General features: G+C 42.8%; 1 protein-coding gene across 2 annotated transcripts in view; it reads left to right on the top strand.

The window, feature by feature from the left end:
* LOC110965025 (glutamate receptor ionotropic, kainate 5-like) overlaps nucleotides 1-24,811 on the top strand; it is a 310,421-nt gene that overhangs the window by 194,066 nt on the left and 91,544 nt on the right. For both annotated transcript variants that reach the window (XM_051956156.1, XM_051956157.1), the window contains exons 4-7: nucleotides 9,377-9,541; nucleotides 12,696-12,793; nucleotides 17,018-17,183; nucleotides 22,441-22,619. In XM_051956156.1, coding sequence (XP_051812116.1) covers nucleotides 9,377-9,541; nucleotides 12,696-12,793; nucleotides 17,018-17,183; nucleotides 22,441-22,619 — 608 coding nt within the window. The remainder of the gene's footprint in view (nucleotides 1-9,376; nucleotides 9,542-12,695; nucleotides 12,794-17,017; nucleotides 17,184-22,440; nucleotides 22,620-24,811) is intronic.

The following is a 24,811-nucleotide window of genomic DNA, read 5'->3' as shown; positions in this document are numbered from 1 at the left end:
AATTCAGCATAAACTAACAGCATTTTAGTCCACTTAGTTCTGATGTTGTCGTCTCAAAGGTTCGTCTTTTTAATGAGAATATTTCTCAGTCTGACTGGAATCCACTGATTGTAGGAAATATTAGAGCTGTTTCTGATGTTTGAGGTTGTTGTCTTCATTCCTGTTCATGTCTGGAAATTAAACTACAGTTATCATGATTTCCAGATGAATTTTATCTGTTAAATTGCATTTCTCCTTTTGCGGTAACCCCATGTTTAGATATGGATTTTATTATTCTTATTCAGTCATTTTGATGCATTTCCATTGTAGTTTCACTTTTGTCAAGTGGAAAACTGCTTTATGAGCTGAAATGAGCCTTTTAAAGCCGTTTTAATGATATAAAGAAGCCAATCAGTTGTAATCTGCAGCACAGAATCAGAATCAGAATATTTATTGTCATTGTCACAAGGACAACGAAATTACGCTCGGAGCATCCATACAGCAGAGTTGATAAGTGCAAAAAAAGACCTCGCAGTAATAAATATCATAAATAGCCCAGTGCAAAAAAAACCCCACAATAATAAATACTAAATACCGTAAATCATCCAGTGCAACAAAGACATAACCGTTGGGGAGGTAGGATCACGAGAGAGGGGGGGTGGTGAATAGTGACATTCTGCAACTATGCAGAATGCACAGAGCAGGAAGAATAATGTATAGATGAGTGTAAAATAGAGACTTTATCTAGAACTAATCCAGATTAAAGGAACTGGATGATGCAGCTTCAACACGTCATTGATGAAGTGAAGCGTTCCTTCTGACGGCAGCAGGAATCTGTGGTGTTTGATTAACGTTAGCAAACCGTTTTCTAAAGGTTTGTCTCGGCTGCTTTGTTCTTGTTGTAGTTTGGAGATGAGTTTATGTAGTTTCTAAGTCTGTTTACTTCCAAAGAAGAGTCAGAATTAAGGCTGGGCGATAAATTGAATTAATTCGATTAATTTGCGTTTTTAAAACCTGACGATTTGAAAAATTTGCCAAATCGTAAAATCGAGGCGAGCTTAAATATATAACAATACAGATTCTTCTTCTGCACTGGCGTTTGCTTCCGCCTCTCATCTCCTTCCACCAAAACACTCACCCCCCCGTCATGGCAGACAGAACAGCAGACGAAGAGTTGGTCGTGAAAAAAGGGCCTCATGTTACATCGATTATATAGAAGTGGTTCGGCTTTGACAAGACTGACACAGAGCAAACTACAGTCATGTGCAAGGTTTGCAAAAGTACTGTGAAAACGAAGAGTAGCAGCACAACTAACCTCTTTCAGCACCTCGGACAGAGGCATCCTAAAGAATGGGAAGAGTGCAGCATGGCTAGCACTAGCCATAGCAAACAGACCGCAAAGAAACAACAAAAATCCATTAAAATCAGAATCGTCCAAGATGACAAAAAAATCGAGATTTTATTTTTTGGCCGTATCACCCAGCCCTATTCAGAAGATATTACAGCCTGAAACATTATCTGGATTTTATTTTATTTATAATGGAGCAAAATCCCATCATAATGACCTCACAGCATCCATCAGGTCAGATGGTAAATCTGCTAAACTGGAGAAATGTTGGTCATCGGAGGAAACTTTGATCTGTTAAAGGTGATGAGTTCCATCATTTAGTCATCGACATAAAGAGTAAAACATTTTGTTAAAGGTCTGTTTTTTATTTAGTTTAGTTGTTTAAAATGTTTCATCGGTGCGTATGTTCATCCTAGACGTCACCTCACACCACGTCCCGTCTGTCAGGGCGATCAGAGGACTGTTTGTGCTGCAGGTCTAGCAGCCTCACAGAGCTCAGATAGTCCTGCTTTATTAAGCTGCTGACAGGCTCCAAACAGGCCAGTTATTCCTCTGCTGTTACATTTTCACAGGTCCAAAAAGTTCCTGTAAAGTGTTTAAAGTGCAGGAAGCAGAGTGTTGAGACAGACCAGAGCTCTCCTTGTTTTCTGTCTTCATCAGAGCTCAGAGCTGGGCTGTTGGAGCTCTAATCAGACTGGCTGATGCTTTTCCTTTGTTGCATTCATTAGAAACTGGAGCTCCGTAGCTTCAGCAGTGAAGATCTGAAGCTACAACGGGGAGACTGAGTGAACTGTGGTGAAATATTGGAGCATTGGGGGACCAGAGAGTCTGTCAGCTCTGTTTCTTTTCTTGTTGTGGGTTTTCTGGTGTAGTTTGGAGTGTGGTGAGGATGGAGCACTGATGGACACGTCATTATCAGAGCAGGCTGCTGGTCAGAGCACGTTTCTGTTTAGAGATAAAGCATGATGGTGACTGGATGACACATGTTAGATCAGCTGAGCTTTCCAGCTGCTGTGGTCTGTCTCTTCTCCTTGTTGTTCCTCTCTGGTAGGCCAGCTTCATTTGTGCACATTTGGACTGAAACGTGGTGTCCTTGCTCAGTCTGAAGGTTCCCTCACATCGTCTGCATTCTGTCCTCACTTTACAGCCGAGGTGAGCTCATAAGAGTGATGTCAGCTGCTGAATGGAAACATCTCCATGTTTTAAAAGTGCAGTTAAAAAGCAGAAAAATCAAAGATCTGAGCCTGTAAAACCTAAAGCTGAGCCTGATTTAAAGCCGCTGTGCAGTGAAACAGCTCCTGCAGTGTAAACTTGGTGAACAGGTTGAAGGAGAGTGATGGTGATGCTGTTGTGCCAAACAAACAAAAAGAGTGTGTAATCACAGCAACATGCTTGGTGTCAGGTCACAGTTTGGATCAGAGAAACATCTGAACCGTGATCCTGGTAGCTCAGAGTCATCATCCTCACTGAGACGTTTCGTGCAACATGAGCAGCCTCAAAACTCTTCGATCGCACCTCTTATGGTAAAAGAACGTCCAATAAAATCTATCTGGCAGGTTTAAATGTCATATTGTCTTCTTTCTTGCCTTTTCTGGTGAGATCCACAGGATGCCGTTAAATCGGCGTCTCCTCATTAAAACCTGCTCTGGATCGTGTCCGGTCTCTGTTCTGACGTAAAAACGGTGACTTACAGTGTTAGAAATCAAAAGAGGACTGAAATAAATCTTTAAGTGACATCATTACGTGGATACTTCCTCCTCTGGCAGCATGAAAAATCAAGTCTGGGGCATAAATATTGCAGCGAAGGATTTAACAATTCAGCAGCATCAGTGTCCTTCAGCCGCTGCTAAAAACTACCATGAATTATTTCAGCTGCAGCTATCAGTCATTCTGAAGGCATCATTAGCTTATGTTCATCATTAAATATCTCTAAACTACAGAGGAGCCGCCGTGTTAAAGGTAGTTTGTCACCGAGAGATTGATCCTTTAAAAATGAACTCAGAGTGCATTTTTCACAGTTTGGGCAGCAGTTATTTCACAAGTTAACGTGTCACTTTTAATTTCAGAACGTCTCATTCTGGAGGTAACTGAATATGGATTCTACATTGGAGGAAACTTCCTTCCTTTTGTCCCAACGCTGACATTCAGCCAAAGTTTGGAAAACTTACAGGTTCTACAAACCAAAAAACTAAAATGATAAGGCAGTGGGAAGAAACAAAAGCATCAGAGAGGAAAAAAACAACAACCAGAGAAGTAAAGAAATCCTCCGTTAGCCCGAAGCTTTAACTCTGAAGCAAAAAAAGCATCTCTGAATGACTCTTAGAACACAACTCCAGGCTTCTGGTGCTCATTTTCTGGTTTGAAAAAGTCTCAGAAACCTCAGAAACTCATTTCCTACCAGCAGGAGTGTAAACTGGAGATCAGGAGAGTCAGACCAGGTTTCACATTCAGCCTCAGTTCATCATTTCCACATCAGAGTGTCTCCAAAGGAACACAACCTTTAGTCATATTTTACTTTATGATCAATATGACAAGAGTAAGACAAAAAAACAACAAAAACAAGACAAAATATTACAAAGATGAGACAAATGACAAAAAATGAGACTAACAACATGAAACAAAAAAACACAAAACAATGCTCAAAATCAACAAATAAAGCAAAACACTGAATGACAAAATTTAGACAAAAAACAGAAGAAAGGCAAGACGGATAAAAAAGGACAAAAACCTGAAACAAAACGACAAAAACATGATACAAACGTCAAAAGTCAGACAACAAATGACAAAAAACAACAAAAACAAGACAAAATAATCCTAAAATGAGACACAACGGGACAAAAGACCAACAAGGTTAATGTCTTCTCTGGGATTTTTATACTGTGAGGGCCTCATGTTGGACACTCCTGCTGTAGTCACCTCTTTACTACGCCGTGTTCCTGAACGCATCCAAAACGTAGGACTCACCAGTCTAAAGTCTAAAGCTTTTTGACGTTTGTCACACTGGATCTGCTCTGCTGATGTCTGGACTTCACTTCCTCCTACCCAGAAGTTTTTCTCATCGGCTTTATTCAGGGACAAATAGCATCACTTTGACCGTTCATGTAACTGTAGTTGTCGTTGAAGATTTCTTTGTTTTCTTTCCTTTTTTAGGGTTCTTAAATGCATTTGCAATGAGTTGAAATGACGTTGTGGATATCGTGACTTTAAGAACGGATCTCCACATTAAAATGAGTTTGTTACAATCCATCCAGGCTCCATTTCATCCGCTAGCTAATGGGACATTTCACCTTGGAGTGAGTTTAAAGTGAACACTCAGCAGGACGCATGAAGACGAGAAGAAACCTCACCCCTGACCTCCTGCTTTACTTCCTTTTCTTCACCATCAAAGCAGCGACTTCTTCAGGGAGCTGTTTTCCCGCCACATCGCAGCTCTCCACCCAAACACAATTTTATGTCATCAGGGTCGAAAAAAAATCAATATGTCCCGTAAAAAAGCACGCAGCCGCTCAGCGGTGTGGAGGCGTCTTGTTTGCCTGTGAAAGGACACCGGCCACCAGAGGATTCAGACGCTCGCCAGCGGAGCCATTTGTTGTTTTTATTCTCCTCTTTGTCTCGTCTCATTGAATCTGTCGACAAACCCGCGGCCTCCAGAGTCCGGACTCACATTCATATCAAATAATGTCAACTCCACCGAGCTCAGAGGTGGGAAACGACAAGAAAACCTGCTTTCAGTGTTTAGAGAAGCTGCGCCGCCTCCAGGGTGAAAGAAAATCAGCTCCTCCTGCCGCCATGAAAGCAGCTTTATCGTCACGTCTCAGCTTAAATCCTAACAAAGCAAAGCAGCGTGATGCTTTCAGCTCCTTCTATGCAACCTGGATTCATAAATACGAGATGACGGTTCAGTACCGGCGGCAGCGACGACGTAGAAACGGAGAACAGCATCAGTGAGCTGAGCTGGTTTCAGAGATGAAGATGTAACTCACTGTAAACACAAAGAAGAACCAAGAACACAGAAAACTGGCTTCATACAAATAGAACAGAGGGTTTAGAAGATGATAATCAGTAAAAATGGAGGAAAGGTCTACGAATATCCATCAAACAAGCAGATGAGCTGCTAACAGGTCAGTCATGTTCTCCAGAGGATGAACCTTCAGATCTGACAGGAAAAGGCTTAGCTGTTTTATCTTCCATATATCTGGACCAGTTCTGTGCTTACAGGATTTTCTGCTGCACTAACGTTGTTAAAAGTGCTGCACTTCCTGTTACAAAGCCAGGATCTGCTGACCTTTAGTGCTTCAGTGTAAACAGAACTAATTCCTGCTGGACTGCAGGAAATAACTCCGTTTTATCTTTAACTTGTACTGAGGATGGTTCTCTCCACCTGCTGCCCTTTAAACACGACGTTTTGGTAGAAAGCAGGCGCTGATGAAGCCCTGCTCTGCTTTAATGTTAATGGATGCTAATGATTGGTGTGTTTTTGCTCCTTCTGTCTCCTGATGGTTAGCGAGCAGCGAGTCGGAAACAAAGATGGTCGCACAGTTTCTCGCATTACAGAAAAAAAAGCAGAAGAAGAGAGAAGAGCTGCACTCAGAGTTCCAGTCTGTGACCTGTGTGATTACTCCTCTTTATCTCAGTCCAGCAGAACTTTAATAGTGCACGGAAAGAAAAAACCTGAGAAAATCTGTCAGAAAAACATGATGGAATACTGTAACACTGAAAAACTGTGACTATCTGTAAAATAATCATATTTGTTAGCAAATTAAATGCAGTAAAACAGCAAAAGCAGTTTTCTGATGTGGAAATTATACAGTTAAGGCCTTTTTCTACATTTAAATTGTTACTTTTTCCACGTCATTCTTACTACTCTGTGAAAATATAAATGAATACACGTGTGCAGTCACAGTGAGCCAGATATTACGTCTGAACTCTGCTGAGGAAGACTCTCCATCTGCTTCCTCCGTCCCTCCTGGAGACTCCGAGCTTTCCCTCTCAGCCTCTACAGATGTCATGAGGAGCTTTCTGTAGATTTTATTCTGCTGCTGTCAGGTGGAAATCTAATCATCTTAACTCTGGGGGTGAACTCCAGAAAGCCGTGACTCCAAATCGACACCAAACTAATCCAACTTTAAAATGTTAATCCTCGTATGGAGATGGAGCCCCGGCAGTGGAAGAAGCACCACAAACAATGTGTGTGAATCTGTTTTTTATTCTTGAAAACATTGCCTGTAAAGCTGAGCTGGCCTCCTGCTGAACCTCCTCATATCAGCCTCCAGACTCTCCTCGTTCTGCTTTCTTCTCACGCTGGCAGGCAGAGTTTCATTACGAGGCCGGCTGTTTGCTGCCGCTTCCACTCTTTCTTCTGCGCTACGCTAACCGACGGCTCCCTGCAGACCGGAGACGCTCACATCGATGAAATGTACGTTTGAAATTAGACCATTCAGTTTGTTCTCCATGATGCACCCCCGACAGGCTCATTATGTTCCATTAAAACAGGAGAGTCACACTCATCTTAGTTCAGGTTCCACATCCAGCCTCAGTTTGTCATTTCCACATTACAACTTCCAGATCAGTGTCTACAAAGGAACACAACATTTAGTCACCTGGAACTGAACCAGAGAGGATTTTACTTTATGATCAAAACCACAGAAGTCAGACAAAACAAAAAGAAGAAACAAGACAAAATATGACAAAAATGAGACACAAAATGAGAGAAATAACATGAAACAAAACAAAATTGACAGAAAATTGCACAAATGAAACGCAAACAAGGCAAAAAAATTACAAAAAAATGAAACAAAATGACCAATAAGTCAACCAACAACACAAGAGACAAAAAATATAAAACGACAAATAAAGCAAAACACAAAATGACAAAACTAAGACAAAGAACACAAGCAAGACAAAAACCAGAAACAAAACAATAAAAACATGAAAGTGAAACAAAAAGCAACTAAAACAACAAAATATTACAAAAATGAGACACAAAACGACAAAAGAACAAAGAACAATCTAGTATTTTACTTTATGATCCAAACAACTTGTCATGGTCTAGAAATGATTTTAAATTTATAGTTTTACTAATTTACAATCTGCAGTTAATGTCTTCTCTGTAATTTTTACACTTTGAGGGCCGGATTGGATCCTCTGGAGGACCACTTTTGGTCCACGGGCCTCATGGTGGACACCCCTGATGTAAAACAATGTTGTGAAATAATAAAGTGTGACTTAGATGAAGCTGGTAGTGTTTGTGCTGCTGACTAACGAGGTTTAATCGTTTCTCTGACGCAGCGTTTCCACTGCTGCCGTCAGAAGGAGGTCGATCGTCTCGTTGGACTCTCGAAAAAAAAGAAATGTTCCACAAAATGCTGAAATGATTCCTGCTGTTGAAGTTTTTAGAGCTAAACCAGCAGCAGAAGCAGGCAGTGGTTCTAGTTTGTCCAGAGTGTGAGGAGAAGGTGTGGTCAGGCCTCAGGTACAGATCTGTAGCTCCACGCTGTCTACTCTTCATGGTTTAACTCTACATGATCCATCCGTCTCTCTTTGTGTTTCCCTAAACAGCAAAAACCCACACCAGTCTTTCTGAGGAAGGACACGATAAATCGCCTCCTAGTTCGCCCCGAGAGGCGTTAATTATTTAAGAAACACAAATCAAATCCAGAGCGAGGCCGGCAGCAGACTTTCTGCTTGTTACTGAGTCCACAGCAGACTCCCTTTGATTTTCAGTCTTGTTGTGTGGCGTCTCTGCAGCTCAACGTCCTCTGAGCTGGGAAAGAAGAAGGCTGCCTTACTGCAGAGGAATCCTTCTTCTGCCTCATAATCAAGTCGTGAGCCTGAAATTCGGTTTCTTTTCTGTTCTATTCCTCCAGGCTGAGCTCATCTGGTATTCAGATCAGGCTGCAGCAGCAGACAGTGTTTACCTCCGCTGCCCTCTGGATACGCTTTCCATACAGTAAAGCACCTGATCACACCTCTCTGCCCTTCCATCTGCTATCTGCAGCCTCCTGCATTTAAATGTAAAGCAGCAGAAATAAACATGGCAGGTGTTACTGTACACAGCCCACGGCTTCTGTTCCTGCTCTTCTCTTTCTAGTAGCAGGAAATAGAAACGATGACGAGTGTTTTTTAGTCGCTGCAGCTGTGAGCGCTGCTTCCTGTTCACATCCACAGACCAGCATCACATCCATTCTGGGTTTGTCTCCTCGCTGCAGGTCGTGTTTCACCAACAAGGTTTTCCTACTTAGAGGCCAGAATTACAGATTAGATCACATCTGTTCATCTGTTCTGATTGTTTGGATGCATTGTTGTGGGGTCAGTATCGTCGACATTTTTTCTGTTTTCAGGTCTAAAACCAACATGGCCGCCTGTAACCAAACACCACATGGTATTTTAGAGAAAGATTCTTCTAAACAAGCTTTGATAGCCGAATGTAACAAAAGCAAATAATAGTAATGGTTTAGATTTATATAGCATTTTATTTAGCTTTTCTGGCCACTCAAAGCGCTTCACAATGGATCCATCATTCATTCACTCTGGTGGTGGTAAGCTACATTTGTAGCCACAGCTGGCCTGGGGCAGACTGATGGAAGCGTGGCTGTTAATCCTACGGCCCCTCCCACCACCACCAACATTCACACACATTCATACTCCAGTGTGAGAGCAGCAGATCTGTTCCTCAGTTTTTGAGGAATGTTTGACAGACAGACAGATTCACAGACAAACGTAGCTGATCGTCACATAACTCGTTAAAAGCCGTTCCTTAGTGGAGTAATAATAATAATTATGGAATTAGTAAAGACATGATCATAATGAACATAGAAACTTTTTTTTTTGCTTTTATTAAAAATGCATGCAGATATATCCCATGGACTCTAAAATCCCTCCATTACTGAATGAAAAGCTTAATTGTGGAGGTTTCTACAGGTCTTCTGAAGGTCTGAGAGCTTCTGGAACAAACACAGGAAACGATTCTGTTCAAACTGTGCTTCAGTGGCTCTGATCTCATGCTCTGGATGGTGAAGCTGACTGTTTCCTCTTCCTTTCTCCCTGCAGCGGCCATCCTGGATGACCAGTCGGTTTGTGGCCGAGGCGAGCGTCTGGCGCTGGCTCTGGCGAGGGAGAACATCAACAGTCTGATGGAGGGCTCGTCCCAGGCCAGGGTGGAGGTGGACGTCTACGAGCTGCAGAAGGACTCCCAGTACGACACCACCGACACCAGTAAGCGTCTCCCTCTGTGCTGACATTTCCACAGAAGGTAAACTCCACTAAGCGTTCAGAGCAGAGCTGGAAAGCATCGACCTTTATTTAACAAGGCAGGTCAATGGGGCGCTTCCACTCAGAGTAAAGCTGTAGATGTTCAGCATGTCTGCACACCGCTGAGCAAACAGCCCATCACATGGAGCTAAATAAGCCTCGTTTAGCTGCATTTACAGAAAACACGCTGTCAGTTCCCTTTAATCTGCACCAACCCTCCTGCTATTAGTCCAGAATGATGACCTGAATGCATCGCTGAGTAAGGAGGAAATGTTCCAGCCCAATTCTGACCTTTTTCTGGAGTTCATATGTGATTACACTGATGATGCTGCCTTTAACACGTTATTTATAGGTAGGATCGTGTTGCTATAGCTCAGAATGTCTGCTAAAAACAAGAGAAAATCTGGAAAGATCCTTCTAAATGCAAAGAACTTTAAATATTTTGATGTTAGCATCTGATTGCTATTGGAAGAAAATGATCTTTTCATGTTTTTGTAGGGATATAAGCTCATTTCTTTCCATCCTTAAAGCACACATGGCTTCACAGAAATTAAGTTAAAACAGACTGAGTTTGGCTCATTTCAACAACAGAACAAAACATTGGCAGAGTGTTTCTTCTTCTTCCTTTTCCAGTTCTGCTTCATGAAAACAATGAAAAGCCAAGCAGTGTTTTCAGATCTACTGTTGGAAGAACCTCAGAGATGTAACGGATGCAAAGTTATCCGTCAGACAGTGTTTGATTAGAACGGAGCAGATCACAGAGAGCCCTGAAAGGAACAAAAGTAACGATAGATGAGGCCAAGAAAAGGAAGACATTCAAAGGAACCAACAAAAAACAACAACTAGACTTTTTAAATGAGCTAAAGTGACCAGAGAAACCAGGTTCCACATTCAACCCAGTAAAACCAGTAAAACCAGTAAAACCACAGCATAATAACTGATAAGTAACCACCACTCCTAATATTAACCTTTCTGAAAATCTTCACTTGTGTGTAATTATGTTTTTACTAAACATCATGAAAACCTGAAAGTTATGAAGAAAAATAAGTTCAGTTCCACCAACATTCATCCTCAGTTTATCATTTCCACATTAAACTTCCAGATCAGAGTTTATCTACAAAGGAACACAACATTTAGTCACCTGGAACTGAACCACAACCTTTAGAAAAGGCAGAAAAACAACAATAACAAGACAAAATATGACAAAAATGACACACAAACAACAAAAGCGAGAAACAAAATGACAAAAAAAAATAGACAAATGACACGAAACAAAACAATACAATGACAAAAAAGTTAGAAAGAGGCAAAAAATGAGAAAACCTGAAACAAAACGACAAAACAATGCACAAATAAATGAATAAAGCAAAACACAAAATGTCAAAAATGAGACAAAAAACACAAGTGAGACAAAAAAGAAACACAAAATAACAATAAAAAACATGAGACAAATGATAAAAGTCAGACAAAAAAGACAAAAACCAGACAAAATATTACAAAAATGCGACACAAAATGACAAAAGAACAATCTAGTATTTTACTTTCTGATCCAAACAACTTGTCATGGTCTAGAAATGATTTTAAATTTATAGTTTTACTAATTTACAATCTGCAGTTAATGTCTTCTCTGTAATTTTTACACTTTGAGGGATTGGACCCTCTGGAGGACCACTTTTGGACCACGGGCCTCATGTTGGACCATCTGGGTTAATTACTCCTCTGCTACCTTCAGTATTATTTTACTTTTAGTTCATTCTTCCTCTTTGCTGCGTTCTTCTGCTCAGTCCTGCAGAAACTAAACAAACAGGCAGCATGGAGTGGAGGAAGCGTTGGAGGTGTTCAGATGTGTTCAGACGTGTTCAGACGTGTAATTAAGCGTGTTGTCGGGTTAGCAGCAGAACATGACGGAGGCAGTGAGGCAGACAGAGGGACAGGTGGAGGATGAGCAAGGTCGCTGTGACCGCAGAGCTGGAAGAACATCTGCTGCAGATGTTTAGTGATTCTGAGAAGAGAGTTCCTGATGGAGAACACACACACACACACACACACACACACACACACACACAGCATAGAGATGTTTCTCTGTAGCTTCTGACGGCTCAAAGGAAGCAGGATTTAGTTGTAGCTCTTGTTATTCAGAACCAGTCTGGGTCGGGTCGCCGTGTCTTTACCTTTGTGGAACAAAAACTACAGAGGATTCATTTCTGGACTGTCTGCTGTGTTGGACGCAGGATCAGAATTTACAGCAAAGATTACACTTTTTTTTTTAATCCTGAAATTTCCCCAGCATGCAGGTTTCAGTTTATCATTAAGAAAACTAAGAAGCTTCATCTGTGCTTACTGAGCTCTCACACATGGAGGATTTTATCTCTTAAGCTCAGCTGGTTTTGCTTTTTCACTCCAGAGTCAAACTTCAGAGATTTAAAGTGAAGCCAGAAGCTGCAGTTCCTTGAATGTCCACTTGAGGCAGGCTCAGAGATTGAGTCCATCCCCATAGACCCCCCCATAGACTCCCCCCCATAGACCCCCCATTGACCCCCCCCATAGACCCCCCATAGACTCCCCCCATAGACCCCAAGGACCCCCCATATACCCCCCCATAGATCCTCCCCATAGACCCCCCATAGACTCCCCCCCATAGACCCCCCATAGACTCCCCATAGACCCCCTCATGGACCCCTCATAGACCCCCCCATAGACCCCCCCCATAGACCCCCTCATAGACCCCCCCATAGACCCCCTCATAGACCCCCTCATAGACCCCCTCATAGACCTCCTCATAGACCCCCCATAGACCCCCCATACCCCCCCCATAGACCCCCTCATGGACCCCCCCATAGACCTCCTCATGGACCCCCCATAGACTCCCCCATAGACCCCCCATACCCCCCCCATAGACCCCCCATAGACCCCCTCATAGACCTCCTCATAGACCCCCCCATAGACCCCCCCATAGACCCCCCCATAGACCCCCTCATAGACCTCCTCATAGACCCCCCATAGACCCCCCCATAGACCCCCCCATAGAGTTTGTGGAGGAGATTTGTTTCCTTTATCCATAACCGTCAGCTTCCTTTTACTTACAAATGATTAAATGTTTGTGTGTTTTCTCTCCCAGTGTGTCAGATCCTACCAAAGGGTGTGGTCTCTGTGATAGGCCCCGCCTCCAGCCCCGCCTCCGGGTCGACTATCAGCCACATCTGTGGGGAGAAGGAGGTGAGTGACAGAGTTCCTGGTGGAGAACACACACACACACACACACAGTAAAAGGATGTTTCTCTATAGTGACGTGGTGATTTACATGTAGAAATACCACTACTACTACTTATTCTACTTCTGACTGGTATCTCCACTACGTCTGCTGTTAAGGAGTTGGAATCCGTCCCAGATTCTGAAACACTTTTACTCATTTGGGGAATTTGTAATGGTAGAAAACATCGTTTTAGAAAAGCAGAAATGTGTTGTAAATAAGCTGAAATGTCCTCATTGTGCCGGCAGATTTATTCAAAGACAGAAACTAATTGATGAGGTGAAGATTGTTCAGTTCTCAGAGTAATATTCCTTTTATCGTCCCACACTAAACACAGCAATGGAGGATGAAACGTGTATTAAAGGTGTCACTAGCATGTGTTTTAGCAGCAGCTGTGACACTGAAACTGGCTTTAACTGGTGTCTGAGCGTCTTCCATCTCCTGTAAGCCTCTAACATCCTCCTGCTGCTGCCCGGCAGGTCTCATATTACCGGACGCTCAGCCCGGATTAAAAATAAGCTGTGCAGATCAGAGGAAGCCCAGCTGAGCTAATTACAGTTTAGTGTTTGAATGTCTGCAGGTGTGAGCCGAGGTGAAGTCTCTGAGCAGAGGATCACACGGGACGTTTGTCCTCCGACCGGATCCCACGTTCATCACCGATCTCATTCATTTTTCAGTCTCGTCATTAATTTTTCAGATTAAATACAGACGCTGTCAGTCACAGGGCTCTGAGCAGCTGGAATGGAAAAAGGGAATCTGTAAAACTCTCCAGTCTCTGGAATTAGTGCAGAAACATCTCTGACATCTTCACACTGCTTTTCCTCTGCTCTTTGTGTTCTAACTCAATCTGAGTTCAGGGTTCAGTTAGAACCTGCTGTCCCTTCAGTCCATCTGCTTTGGCCAAACGATGACTGAAAAACTGTCCAAAATTACATTAAAGTGGTTCAAAATGACTGATAAATGGACTGAGTTTTTGTCCAGAATGACACAAGGTTGTCTAAAATGATGAAAAATGTGTCCAGGACTGTACAAAATGAAATCATTCAGTAACTGTCCAGAACAATGAAGACCTGAGTGTTTCCATGTGTGTTTCTGTGGATATTTCCGGTGTGAGTTAGTGCTGCTGAGGTCAGACAAAATGAGATTCCCAGCACAAAAAACAGATCTTGGATCGGCTTTTGTCACTGTCGACAAGTTTTGTAGCATGTTGAACAGTTCTGAGTCATAATGGACTAGTTTCAATCTTTTAAAAGATTTTGAGATACTTTGGACAAGAATTTGTCATAATGGACAGTTTGAGTGATTTTGGATGGGACTGAAGTCCTTTTGGACAACTGTTAGGGAACTGTGAAAAAACTGTCATGTCAAACATATTTTACAACATTTTGAAAGGTTTTTGTCAGTTCTGACAAGTTTAGAGTCATTTTGGACTAGTCTTTTTGAAAAGATTTTGAGATCATTTGGACAATAATTAGAATATTTCTGAGTGATTTTTGGATGAGTTTAAAATCATTTTGGATACGGTTGAAGTCATGGACAACTGTTAAGGTATTTTGGGGAAAAAAAGCCTATTTCTCTCTTCAAACTGATTTTGAGAGACTCTGGACACATTTTTGTTGTTTTGAACAAGTTTTAAGTCCTTTTGACAAATTTCTACTCTTTTGTAATGGATTTTGTGACACAAGTTCATCACTGGACAGTTCCTGAATTATTTTGGATGAGGCTGCACGGTTTCTTTTTTTTTTTTGCACAAATCTTCAGTCATTCTCAACCATTTTTAGCACATTTTAGCACAAGTTTAATCGAATTGTCAGAAACCAGCCATCAAACTGAAATTGTCATGAGGGTCCATGAGGCGATCTGCCTTCAAAAGGTCCACCTTAAAAGGAGACAAAGGATGAAGATGTTGATCAGACAGCAAGGATCCATGAATGCAGTCTGAAAAATATCAACACTGAAAACCAAAGAAATTCATGTAAATATCTGTTTTTATGTGATTTGTTCCTGTTGGTGTGACTCCATGTTTCCACACTGGGACAGTCAAGAGGAACCACAGAGACATAGTAGACGTTAACTGGAGCTACACAGGGTTAAATAAAGAAGTATTATCTTTGACTGCAGCAGGACCCTTCCACCACCTTTCTGCTTTAAATGGCCTCTTTTATTCGTCCCTTCTCTTTCTTTTTATCTCCCACAAACCCAGCCGTTAGAACTTCTTTGATATTAATGTGTTTTGTGCGTGAAGGTGAACACAAGCTGTGATTTCTGCTAGAAACACTTTTCTAATATCGTGATGATCGGAGGGCTCTGCTCCGTTTCCAGATTTCCTTTTTCAAAGTGAACAAAGATGGGATTATCAGCCGGCGTCAGCGTCTGAGTCAAGCTTTCATTTCTCTTATCGGGACTAAAGCCTGCATGGTTTGGTGATTTCTGAGGAAAAAAATATTTGTTCTCTTGATGTCGTAGTAGCCTCCATTTCTCTCCTGGTTATTTTGCTCCTTCTTTTCTTTATTTCTTTCTTCTTTTTCTTTCCTTCTCCTTTTTTAACCTTTCATTAACTTTTTCTCCACGTCAGTTCCTTTTATTCACTTCTGTTCACATATTTTACTGTAGAAATACCACATAAATACTCTGCTACAAGTAAAGGTACAGCAGCATTAGTACCAAAACATACTTCAAAGTAATTATGCAGAATAATATATATATATATATATATATATATATTATATTACTGCCAATTAACTACTGATGCATTCATCACTTTAATGTTGCAGCTGGTGAAGGTGGTAAAAGTTTATTAGCTTTAATATTAACGTGTTAATTTTCCCCCAGGGATAAACAACATGTAATTTTAATCAATAAAAGTAGAATGTTTGCCTTAGAACTGTGGAACAGTAAAAATAGCACGAGGAGTCAGTGGGTTCAAGAACTCGCTTTTCTTTTCAATAATTCTTTCTCCTTTTCCATATTTTCTCTTCCTGACACAAACACTACCAGCCTTTAGTTTGGACGCACCGTCTCATTTTATGGTTTCTATTTAGTTTCATTCTCACTGAAGGCAGAACCTGAACTGGTTCTCCAACAGTCTGGAAGGAGGTCCAGAGATGCTGAGCTCTTGTTGGTCCTTTAGTCTTCAGTCTGTGGTCCATCTCATCCCAAAGATCTAGATTGGGTTTAGGTCAGGTGACTGTGGAGGCCAGTTCCTAGATGGTTCCTGGTAGGTTCCTGGATAGTTCCTAGATGATTCCTGGGTAGTTCCTAGATGGTTCCTGGTAGGTTCCTGGATAGTTCCTAGATGGTTCCTGGGTAGTTCCCAGCCTGGGTAGTTCCTAGATGGTTCCTGGGTAGTTCCTAGATGGTTCCTGGGTAGTTCCCAGCCTGGGTAGTTCCTAGATGGTTCCTGGTAGGTTCCTGGGTAGTTCCTAGATGGTTCCTGGGTAGTTCCCAGCCTGGGTAGTTCCTAGATGGTTCCTGGGTAGTTCCCAGCCTGGGTAGTTCCTAGATGGTTCCTGGATAGTTCTTAGATGGTTCCTTGAGGATTCATTCAAAGTTCTTGAAATTTTCCAGACTGGCTGACCTTCAGGTTTTACAGTAATGATGGACTGTTGTTTCTCTTAGCTGATGGACTCTAACAGTTGTCCAATAGGACTGTCAGCTGTGGACCAGCCTGACTTCTGATGGACCAACCCTTATTAAGAAGGAAGAAATTCCACAGGTGAACCTTGACAAGGCACACCTGTGAAGTGGAACCATTTCAGGTTCTACGTCATGAAGCTCATCCAGAGAATAACAAGAGTGTTCAAAGAATCTAAAATATAAAACATGTTTTGACTGATTTCACACTTTTGTGTTTCCTACATAATTCCAGATGTGTTCATTCATAGTTTAGTTCAGTTTAGTCTTTATTTAAGGGACAATGTACAGAAACATTAAGCTCACATGAGTCAGAGATGTGCTGCACCAGATTATAGCTTAGTAGCTAGTTTCCATCTGCAGTCCCTATAACATTAATAAATAACATGCCTTTGATGCCTTCAATGGAAATAGTCGTGAAAAAAAGAAAAACCGTTTAATAAGAAGGTGTGACCATACTAGACACTGCTGGTCTATATTACCTCAGAGCAAACCCCTAAGCTGCTCTTATTTCCTTCCACTTGCTTCCTAATTCTTTCTTCTTCCTGCTCCCTCAGATCCCTCACTTGAAGATCGGTCCGGAGGAAACCCCGAAGCTGCCGTACCTTCGCTTCGCCTCGGTGACGCTTTACCCGAGCAACGAGGACCTGAGCCTGGCCATCGGATCCATCCTGCGCTCCTTCGGAAACCCGACGGCCAGCCTCATCTGTGCCAAAGCAGAGTGTGAGTCTGAGTGTGTTTATGGAGGCGTTTCTAGTTTCACCACCGCAGGAAGTCTTTGCTTCATGGTTCCAGCACAGATTTGTCCACTTCCGCGGTGAAATCAGCATCTTTAGGAGCTGAACTGGAGCTCCTGGTTGAATATTCAGTTAGATGCTTCACAGAATTAGATACTTAGCAGGTCCTGAGTAGCTGACTGCTATGCACCGAGAATAATTAGTCGTTTTCAGTGAAAGTGTGGAAAAAGATGGCGTGAACGTTTACAGGAGTGGCCTTGTTCCATTGTGAGTAGAATCCAACAGCTTTGACCATGACATGAAGTACAAGTAGCAGCTACTGCACAAAACTCCAGGTCTAAGAGCACGTAGGAAACAGAATAAGGAAGGTTTGTTCTGTTAGTCCATGTTCTGAATGTTAGAGAAAAGACTTCTACTGGACGAGGACAAAAAACAACCTCTCTGACTTTTACTGATGAGCAATGAGACCCACAGAGCGGCTCTTCACAGCCACTCAGAAGTATCTACACTGAAGAACCTACTGAAAAAGGTTCTCCTGGGACGGTTCCTGCAGTCAGAATATGCATAAAGATTCCTGCAGAATGCAAAATAACAGCAGTAAAGAAGAAAATGATCAGATTTTAACCTCATTTCATCCTTTTACAGTCAAAGTCGACCACTATTTTTTTAAAATACTTTTGAGCATAAATTCATGGAAATGTGTGAGCAGCAGTCTGACAGTTAAACTTTATAAAACCTGCAGAGGGACTCCGACAGCGAACAACAACATCTGATTAGGTGATTTACAGCTTCCCAGCATGTGGGCGTGATGAAGCAGCTGCTCCCTGCTCAGTCCTCTGGTGTTCTTCACACCGTCCTCATCTTCACCTGCAGACATCAGTTCCGTCTGATCAGCCACACAAACCTTCTTCATCGTGTCACGTCTCCTCTGTCTGTCCCTGTTTCCACAATAAGTGCTTTTATTTAACAAGATCTGGAATCATTTAACTTGTCTGAGAAACTTTTCATCAGTTCTAGATAAATGGGACTAGTTCTAGACACATGTAGTGATTGTTAATGAGATGTAATGAGTTCTAGATGGATTTAATGAGCTGTACATCCATTTTCTCAGATCTAGATACATGTAGCAGCATTATTTATATTTAACAAGTTCTAGATATGAGTTCTAGACACGTTTAATCAGTGTTAGATACTCACTGAGCGCTGAAACTTTCATTTGTGATGCAACTTCTGCTTGTGATCAGAGATTTTTCCAGCTCAGATGACCTCTGGATGTCCGTATAGAAGAACAAAGACTGGACATTTCTGGTATTATCAGCTTTAGGAGGAGTGTCTGCTGTTTCTGCTGTGTGGACTAAAAACAAAGACGACCCAGAGAGTGTTTCAGTATCTATCAGCATGTGTAAAAAACAATCCTATTGTAAATTCCTGACAAATGTGTGGAGAATAGATGTCTGATCAAATAGTGCTGCTAAACACGGTATTTACGGTTGTCTTTCCCCAAAACTGAATAATTAAAATCTGGTGTTTCTCTTTCCTCTTCCTGCCTTGATCTTCCTTTACTGCCGTTCTAAGTCCTCTAACCACCTCTACTTTCTCTCCTGCTCTGACTTTTTCCTTTCACTCTTTCTTCATCAATCTCTCTCCAGTTTTTCCACCCGACTGAGCCGCCCTCGCTCACTGTTTTAACGTCTCTCTGTCTTTAGCCGGGGCCTCGGCCGGTTAACGGCGGTGTTTAACGGGCTTGTATTGTTGTCGTGAAAGGTGCTGTCGGCCAGTTAAAGCCAGCAGGGCCGTGATGAGCGCTTTATGGAGGCGATTAGATGAGACACGGCTGCTGCTTCTGTCAGGGACAGACGAGGAAACGAGACGAAGGCCGACCGGCTCTGAATGTTAAAACGGAGATGATGCAAGAACGGCACCAAAACTGATCCAGGAAGCACTTTAATAATGGAGCTTCCTCTGCTTTTCTGACCCATTTAATCTTCCTTTAAATGCATTCACATCTGTACCAACAGCTCAACAAAGCACTGCAGTTATTTATGCAGCGGCACATTTCAGGATGTCAAGATAGAGCAACAAATCAAACTCTCTGAACTCTGAGGACACGTTCAGAGTCCTTGTAGGTTCCTGGGTAGGTCCTAGATGGTTCCTGGGTAGCTCCTAGGTGGTTCCTGGGTAGGTCCTAGGTTGTTTCCTGGGTAGGTCCTAGATGGTTCCTGGGTAGGTCCTAGATGGTTCCTGGGTAGGTCCTAGGTTGTTTCCTGGGTAGGTCCTAGATGGTTCCTGGGTAGGTCCTAGATGGTTCCTGGGTAGGTCCTAGATGGTTCCTGGGTAGGTCCTAGATGGTTCCTGGGTAGGTCCTGGATGGTTCCTGGGTAGTTCCTAGGTTGTTTCCTGGGTAGGTCCTAGATGGTTCCTGGGTAGGTCCTGGATGGTTCCTGGGTAGTTCCTAGGTTGTTTCCTGGGTAGTTCCTAGGTTGTTTCCTGGGTAGGTCCTAGATGGTTCCTGGGTAGGTCCTAGATGGTTCCTGGGTAGGTCCTAGGTTGTTTCCTGGGTAGGTCCTAGATGGTTCCTGGGTAGGTCCTAGATGGTTCCTGGGTAGGTCCTAGATGGTTCCTGGGTAGGTCCTAGGTTGTTTCCGGGGTAGGTCCTAGATGGTTCCTGGGTAGGTCCTAGGTTGTTTCCGGGGTAGGTCCTAGATGGTTCCTGGGTAGGTCCTAGATGGTTCCTGGGTAGGTCCTAGATGGTTCCTGGGTAGGTCCCAGGTTGTTTCCGGGGTAGGTCCTAGATGGTTCCTGGGTAGGTCCTGGATGGTTCCTGGGTAGTTCCTAGGTTGTTTCCTGGGTAGGTCCTAGATGGTTCCTGGGTAGGTCCTAGATGGTTCCTGGGTAGGTCCTGGATGGTTCCTGGGTAGTTCCTAGGTTGTTCCTGGGTAGTTCCTAGATGGTTCCTGGATAGGTCCTAGATGGTTCCTGGGTAGGTCCTAGATGGTTCCTGGGTAGGTCCTAGGTTGTTTCCGGGGTAGGTCCTAGATGGTTCCTGGGTAGGTCCTAGGTTGTTTCCGGGGTAGGTCCTAGATGGTTCCTGGGTAGGTCCCAGGTTGTTTCCGGGGTAGGTCCTAGATGGTTCCTGGGTAGGTCCTGGATGGTTCCTGGGTAGTTCCTAGGTTGTTTCCTGGGTAGGTCCTAGATGGTTCCTGGGTAGGTCCTAGATGGTTCCTGGGTAGGTCCTGGATGGTTCCTGGGTAGTTCCTAGGTTGTTCCTGGGTAGGTCCTAGATGGTTCCTGGGTAGGTCCTAGATGGTTCCTGGGTAGGTCCTAGATGGTTCCTGGGTAGGTCCTAGGTTGTTTCCGGGGTAGGTCCTAGATGGTTCCTGGGTAGGTCCTAGGTTGTTTCCGGGGTAGGTCCTAGATGGTTCCTGGGTAGTTCCTAGATGGTTCCTGGATAGGTCCTAGGTGGTAGGATGTGAATGTTGAACTATTTTTGAGCAGTTGTCTCCATTTGTGTTTAGGTTTTTGGTCTTCTGTAACTCATTCTTGATCATTGACTCCACTACTAAATATCTAAAAGCATAGTTCTGACTGTGTATTTTGTTGTTGCTGTTGTTGTCCAGTTTATCCAGAACCTGTAGCATCTCTGCTGGCGTCACAAACAAGGACCGCCAGGTTTCCATCATGATGTATGCAAAATAACAACATTTAATGCATTAATTCATATAAAATGAGCAAAGCAGCAAAGGAAGGGACCAACACATAATCTGCATTAGTGCTTAAAAACAGAGTTGGATCTTTTATGTTTCACTGTATTTGCTGATTGCATCCATTGCAGATACTATTAGATTTCTGGGATAAATCTTTTGAACGCTAAAACCCACCAGTGGATTTCAAAGGATGTTGTCCTCACATTTTTCAGTGTCACATCATTTATGGTGACAGATGCCATAAAAAACACACTCTCAGATTTCTGATGGTCATTGAATCAAACATGTGTGATATATGCAGTTCTACTGGGAAAATAAACCAAATGTAATCTAAAAATTGTGGTTTTATTCTGCATGTACCATTTAACCCTTTGATGCCCATTTTCCGTTGGATTTGGGTCATTTCTGACCCGTGTTGCCGATCAAAGGGATCATTGTGTAGAATGTGTAGAGTCACCGCTTCATTCCAGTGCCGGTAACTCCTGTGGGGAAATGTCGTACATGTTCATTCCAGGTTTTCTAGTTTTTCTGGTTTATAACTGCTATCCTGGGCAGAAGACATTTCTAGGTTGTCTGTACTTCTAGTCATGGTTGTTCTGTTTCCTTAGAGGGTCAGGACTTTATTTCGCAGTGAGTAAAAATGAGACAGGAACACTGAAAAACCACTGGAGGTTCAGCGCATTAAGTCATAAAATAATGATCCCACATGGGACATAATCCGGACTCTCTTGGGTAAAAGTCCACTGACTTCTGCTCCCTCCATCCTTCTAGCTTCCATCTGAGGCTCTTTTAAAGTGGAAAAACTCCTGGATCAGGATTGAGTATTGATGCGGGTGAATCTCTGAAATATCAGCATAAAATGGCTGAGTCGATGTTGGGGGAATAAGAATGGGTTTTGCTGTAAATTTATACTTTTAAAGTAGGAAATAATGCATTTAAAGAGCACTTCTGCATCTGTTTCCAGTGCAGCCAAACAAGCTAATGAAGACGGTTAATTGTCTTATTTATTACATTAAACGTGTCCAAGAGTCCCATGTAGTCTGATGTGTGCGCCGTGTCCCTCTTATGTGGGAATAAAATGCAGCTGGTACAGAACTAATGCAGAAATAATGACCATAAATAGCATAAAAATTGATTTAGATTGAATGAAAAACCCTCTAACGAGTAAATCCATCCTCATCTGTATGGACACATGGGTCCACATTCATCCTCTGAGGAGAGAATTAATGGACTTTCAACATAATCACCTTTATCCCACTCTGTTTATTGCCTCTTTTCAGGCCTGGAAGTTTTTAGAGCAGCGACAGTTATTTGTCTCTCTAATGACTCTCACTCCCATCAATTTCTTTCTTTTTTTTTCCAAGTCAGAGCAATAATTTTACAAGTAAACAGACAAACCCTCAGATGAGCATCATTTATGGACCCGTCTCTCTGTTTCTGCTCACCGCTGACAGATGATGTTTTTGCTGCACCTGGATCTCTAAAGAACTTTCCAGATCGACCACAGTCATGTTTACCAGTGTTTACCGTTGTCTGTAGGCCTGCTGAGACTGGAGGAGCTGGTCCGTCGCTTCCTCATCTCCAGGGAGACGCTGTCGGTGAGGATGCTGGACGAGAGTCTGGACCCGACTCCTCTGCTGAAGGAGATCCGTGACGATAAGGTGGCCACCATCATCATCGACGCCAACGCCTCCATCTCCTACCACATCCTCAGGAAGGTCAGGACACCCGCTGGTTCTAAACTAAAGGAATCTACTGACGACTTTACCCTGATTAATCAGAGTGGATTCATATTATTTAAGCTCATTTTATTGTGACAAACTGTATGCTGATGTCTAATACAGAACAGAAGCAGCATTTTCTAACATTGTGGCTTCAGCTGATCAGAAACTGGAGCTAAAAACAGCTGATATTACGATGCTGCGTTGACGTAGTGCGACTGAAGGCACCAAAATGTGCTGCAGATACTGATGCTGATGCATTTTCGGCATCAATATCTGATAACATTGATTATGCTGACTAGTCAAAGGTTTAAAATTAAATAATTCATCCACTTCAGAACATTTTCCAGGCCAGAAACTGAAGAAAGAGGAAATAGTGGATGTGACGCTGGATAAAATTTGCAGTTTTGCCAATAAAAGTCTGGAATGGAGGGTTAGATTGTAGGAAGCTCCTACAATTTAAAGGTGGAACGTTTCAGGTCATGAACCTCCTCATTAGTTGCAAAATGACAAAAACGAGACACAAGACGACAAAAATAAGACACAAAGCAGAGGTGAGCTAATTAAACACGGCACGTTCACTGACATCAGGTAAATCTGGAAGTGAACAACAACAGCATCAGCCCGGGACAATGTTCTGTTATCTTCTAGTGAAATGATTCATACATGCATGAACATTTAAAGTTCAGTTAACACCAAATAAGAGGATTTATTTTTAAGTAAACCGGACAACTTCATGATGTTTTATAATGCAGAACAGACAACTGAACCTTGTACCAATTTCTTCTAAGTAAATTCCATTCTAAGTGAAGAAGATTGTCTGGAGTTTGACTGGTCAGCGGGCGAGTTGTATTTGGACCTATAACCCTGATAAGTTCATTTTTCTAACCATTTAAATCAACCATCAAATACAGGTTGAGCTGTATGCCTAAATATGAACCAGTTTTAAAAGAACCCATAAATGTCTTGTTAGTTTAGTCATGTTAAAACTGGACTAACGTGACTCCATCAGCTCATTAACGGACTCCATGGAAACGTTCCTCCTCCTGGTAATGTGAGTCTAAGAGGAAGAGAACTGCTGTGGAAAAATCTCTGAGTGCTTCAGCCTAAGTGCAGGTAAAAAGAAGAATAAAGAACAAGTGGACTGATGAGTGGAAGCTTTGTCCGTTGTACACTTTTTAGTTCATTGTTCATGTTCTGAATCTGTCGTCAACAGGCTGCCAAAGACCTGAAAAACTCCTCTTCACCCACTTGGATGCAGTTTACAGAAGTTTAGAATAAAGGCTGCCTGAAATGAAAGAACAGAACATTATTAGTCAGTAAAATACACATTACAGCTTCCAGATCACAGAGTCAGCAAAGGAACACATTTAGTCATCTGGAGCTAAACCATAGAGGATCAAAACAACAAAAAAACAAAAAATTACAAAAGTGAGACACAAAACGACAAAAGAACAAAGAACAATCTAGTATTTTACTTTCTGATCCAAACAACTTGTCATGGTCTAGAAATGATTTTAAATTTATAGTTTTACTAATTTACAATCTGCAGTTAATGTCTTCTCTGTAATTTTTACACTTTGAGGGCCGGATTGGACCCTCTGGAGGACCACTTTTGGACCACGGGCCTCATGTTGGACCCTCTGGAGGACCGCTTTTGGTCCACGGGCCTCGTGTTGGACCCTCTGGAGGACCACTTTTGGACCACGGGCCTCATGTTGGACCCTCTGGAGGACCGCTTTTGGACCACGGGCCTCATGTTGGACCCTCTGGAGGACCGCTTTTGGACCACGGGCCTCATGTTGGACCCTCTGGAGGACCGCTTTTGGTCCACGGGCCTCGTGTTGGACCCTCTGGAGGACCACTTTTGGACCACGGGCCTCATGTTGGACCCTCTGGAGGACCGCTTTTGGACCACGGGCCTCATGTTGGACCCTCTGGAGGACCGCTTTTGGTCCACGGGCCTCATGTTGGACCCTCTGGAGGACCGCTTTTGGACCACGGGCCTCATGTTGGACCCTCTGGAGGACCGCTTTTGGACCACGGGCCTCATGTTGGACCCTCTGGAGGACCGCTTTTGGACCACGGGCCTCATGTTGGACCCTCTGCAGGACCGCTTTTGGACCACGGGCCTCATGTTGGACCCTCTGGAGGACCACTTTTGGACCACGGGCCTCATGTTGGACCCT

Source organism: Acanthochromis polyacanthus, chromosome 11, assembly GCF_021347895.1.
Source record: "Acanthochromis polyacanthus isolate Apoly-LR-REF ecotype Palm Island chromosome 11, KAUST_Apoly_ChrSc, whole genome shotgun sequence".
NCBI classification, from domain to species: Eukaryota; Metazoa; Chordata; class Actinopteri; family Pomacentridae; genus Acanthochromis; species Acanthochromis polyacanthus.
This window is presented reverse-complemented; position numbering and strand designations above follow the sequence as displayed.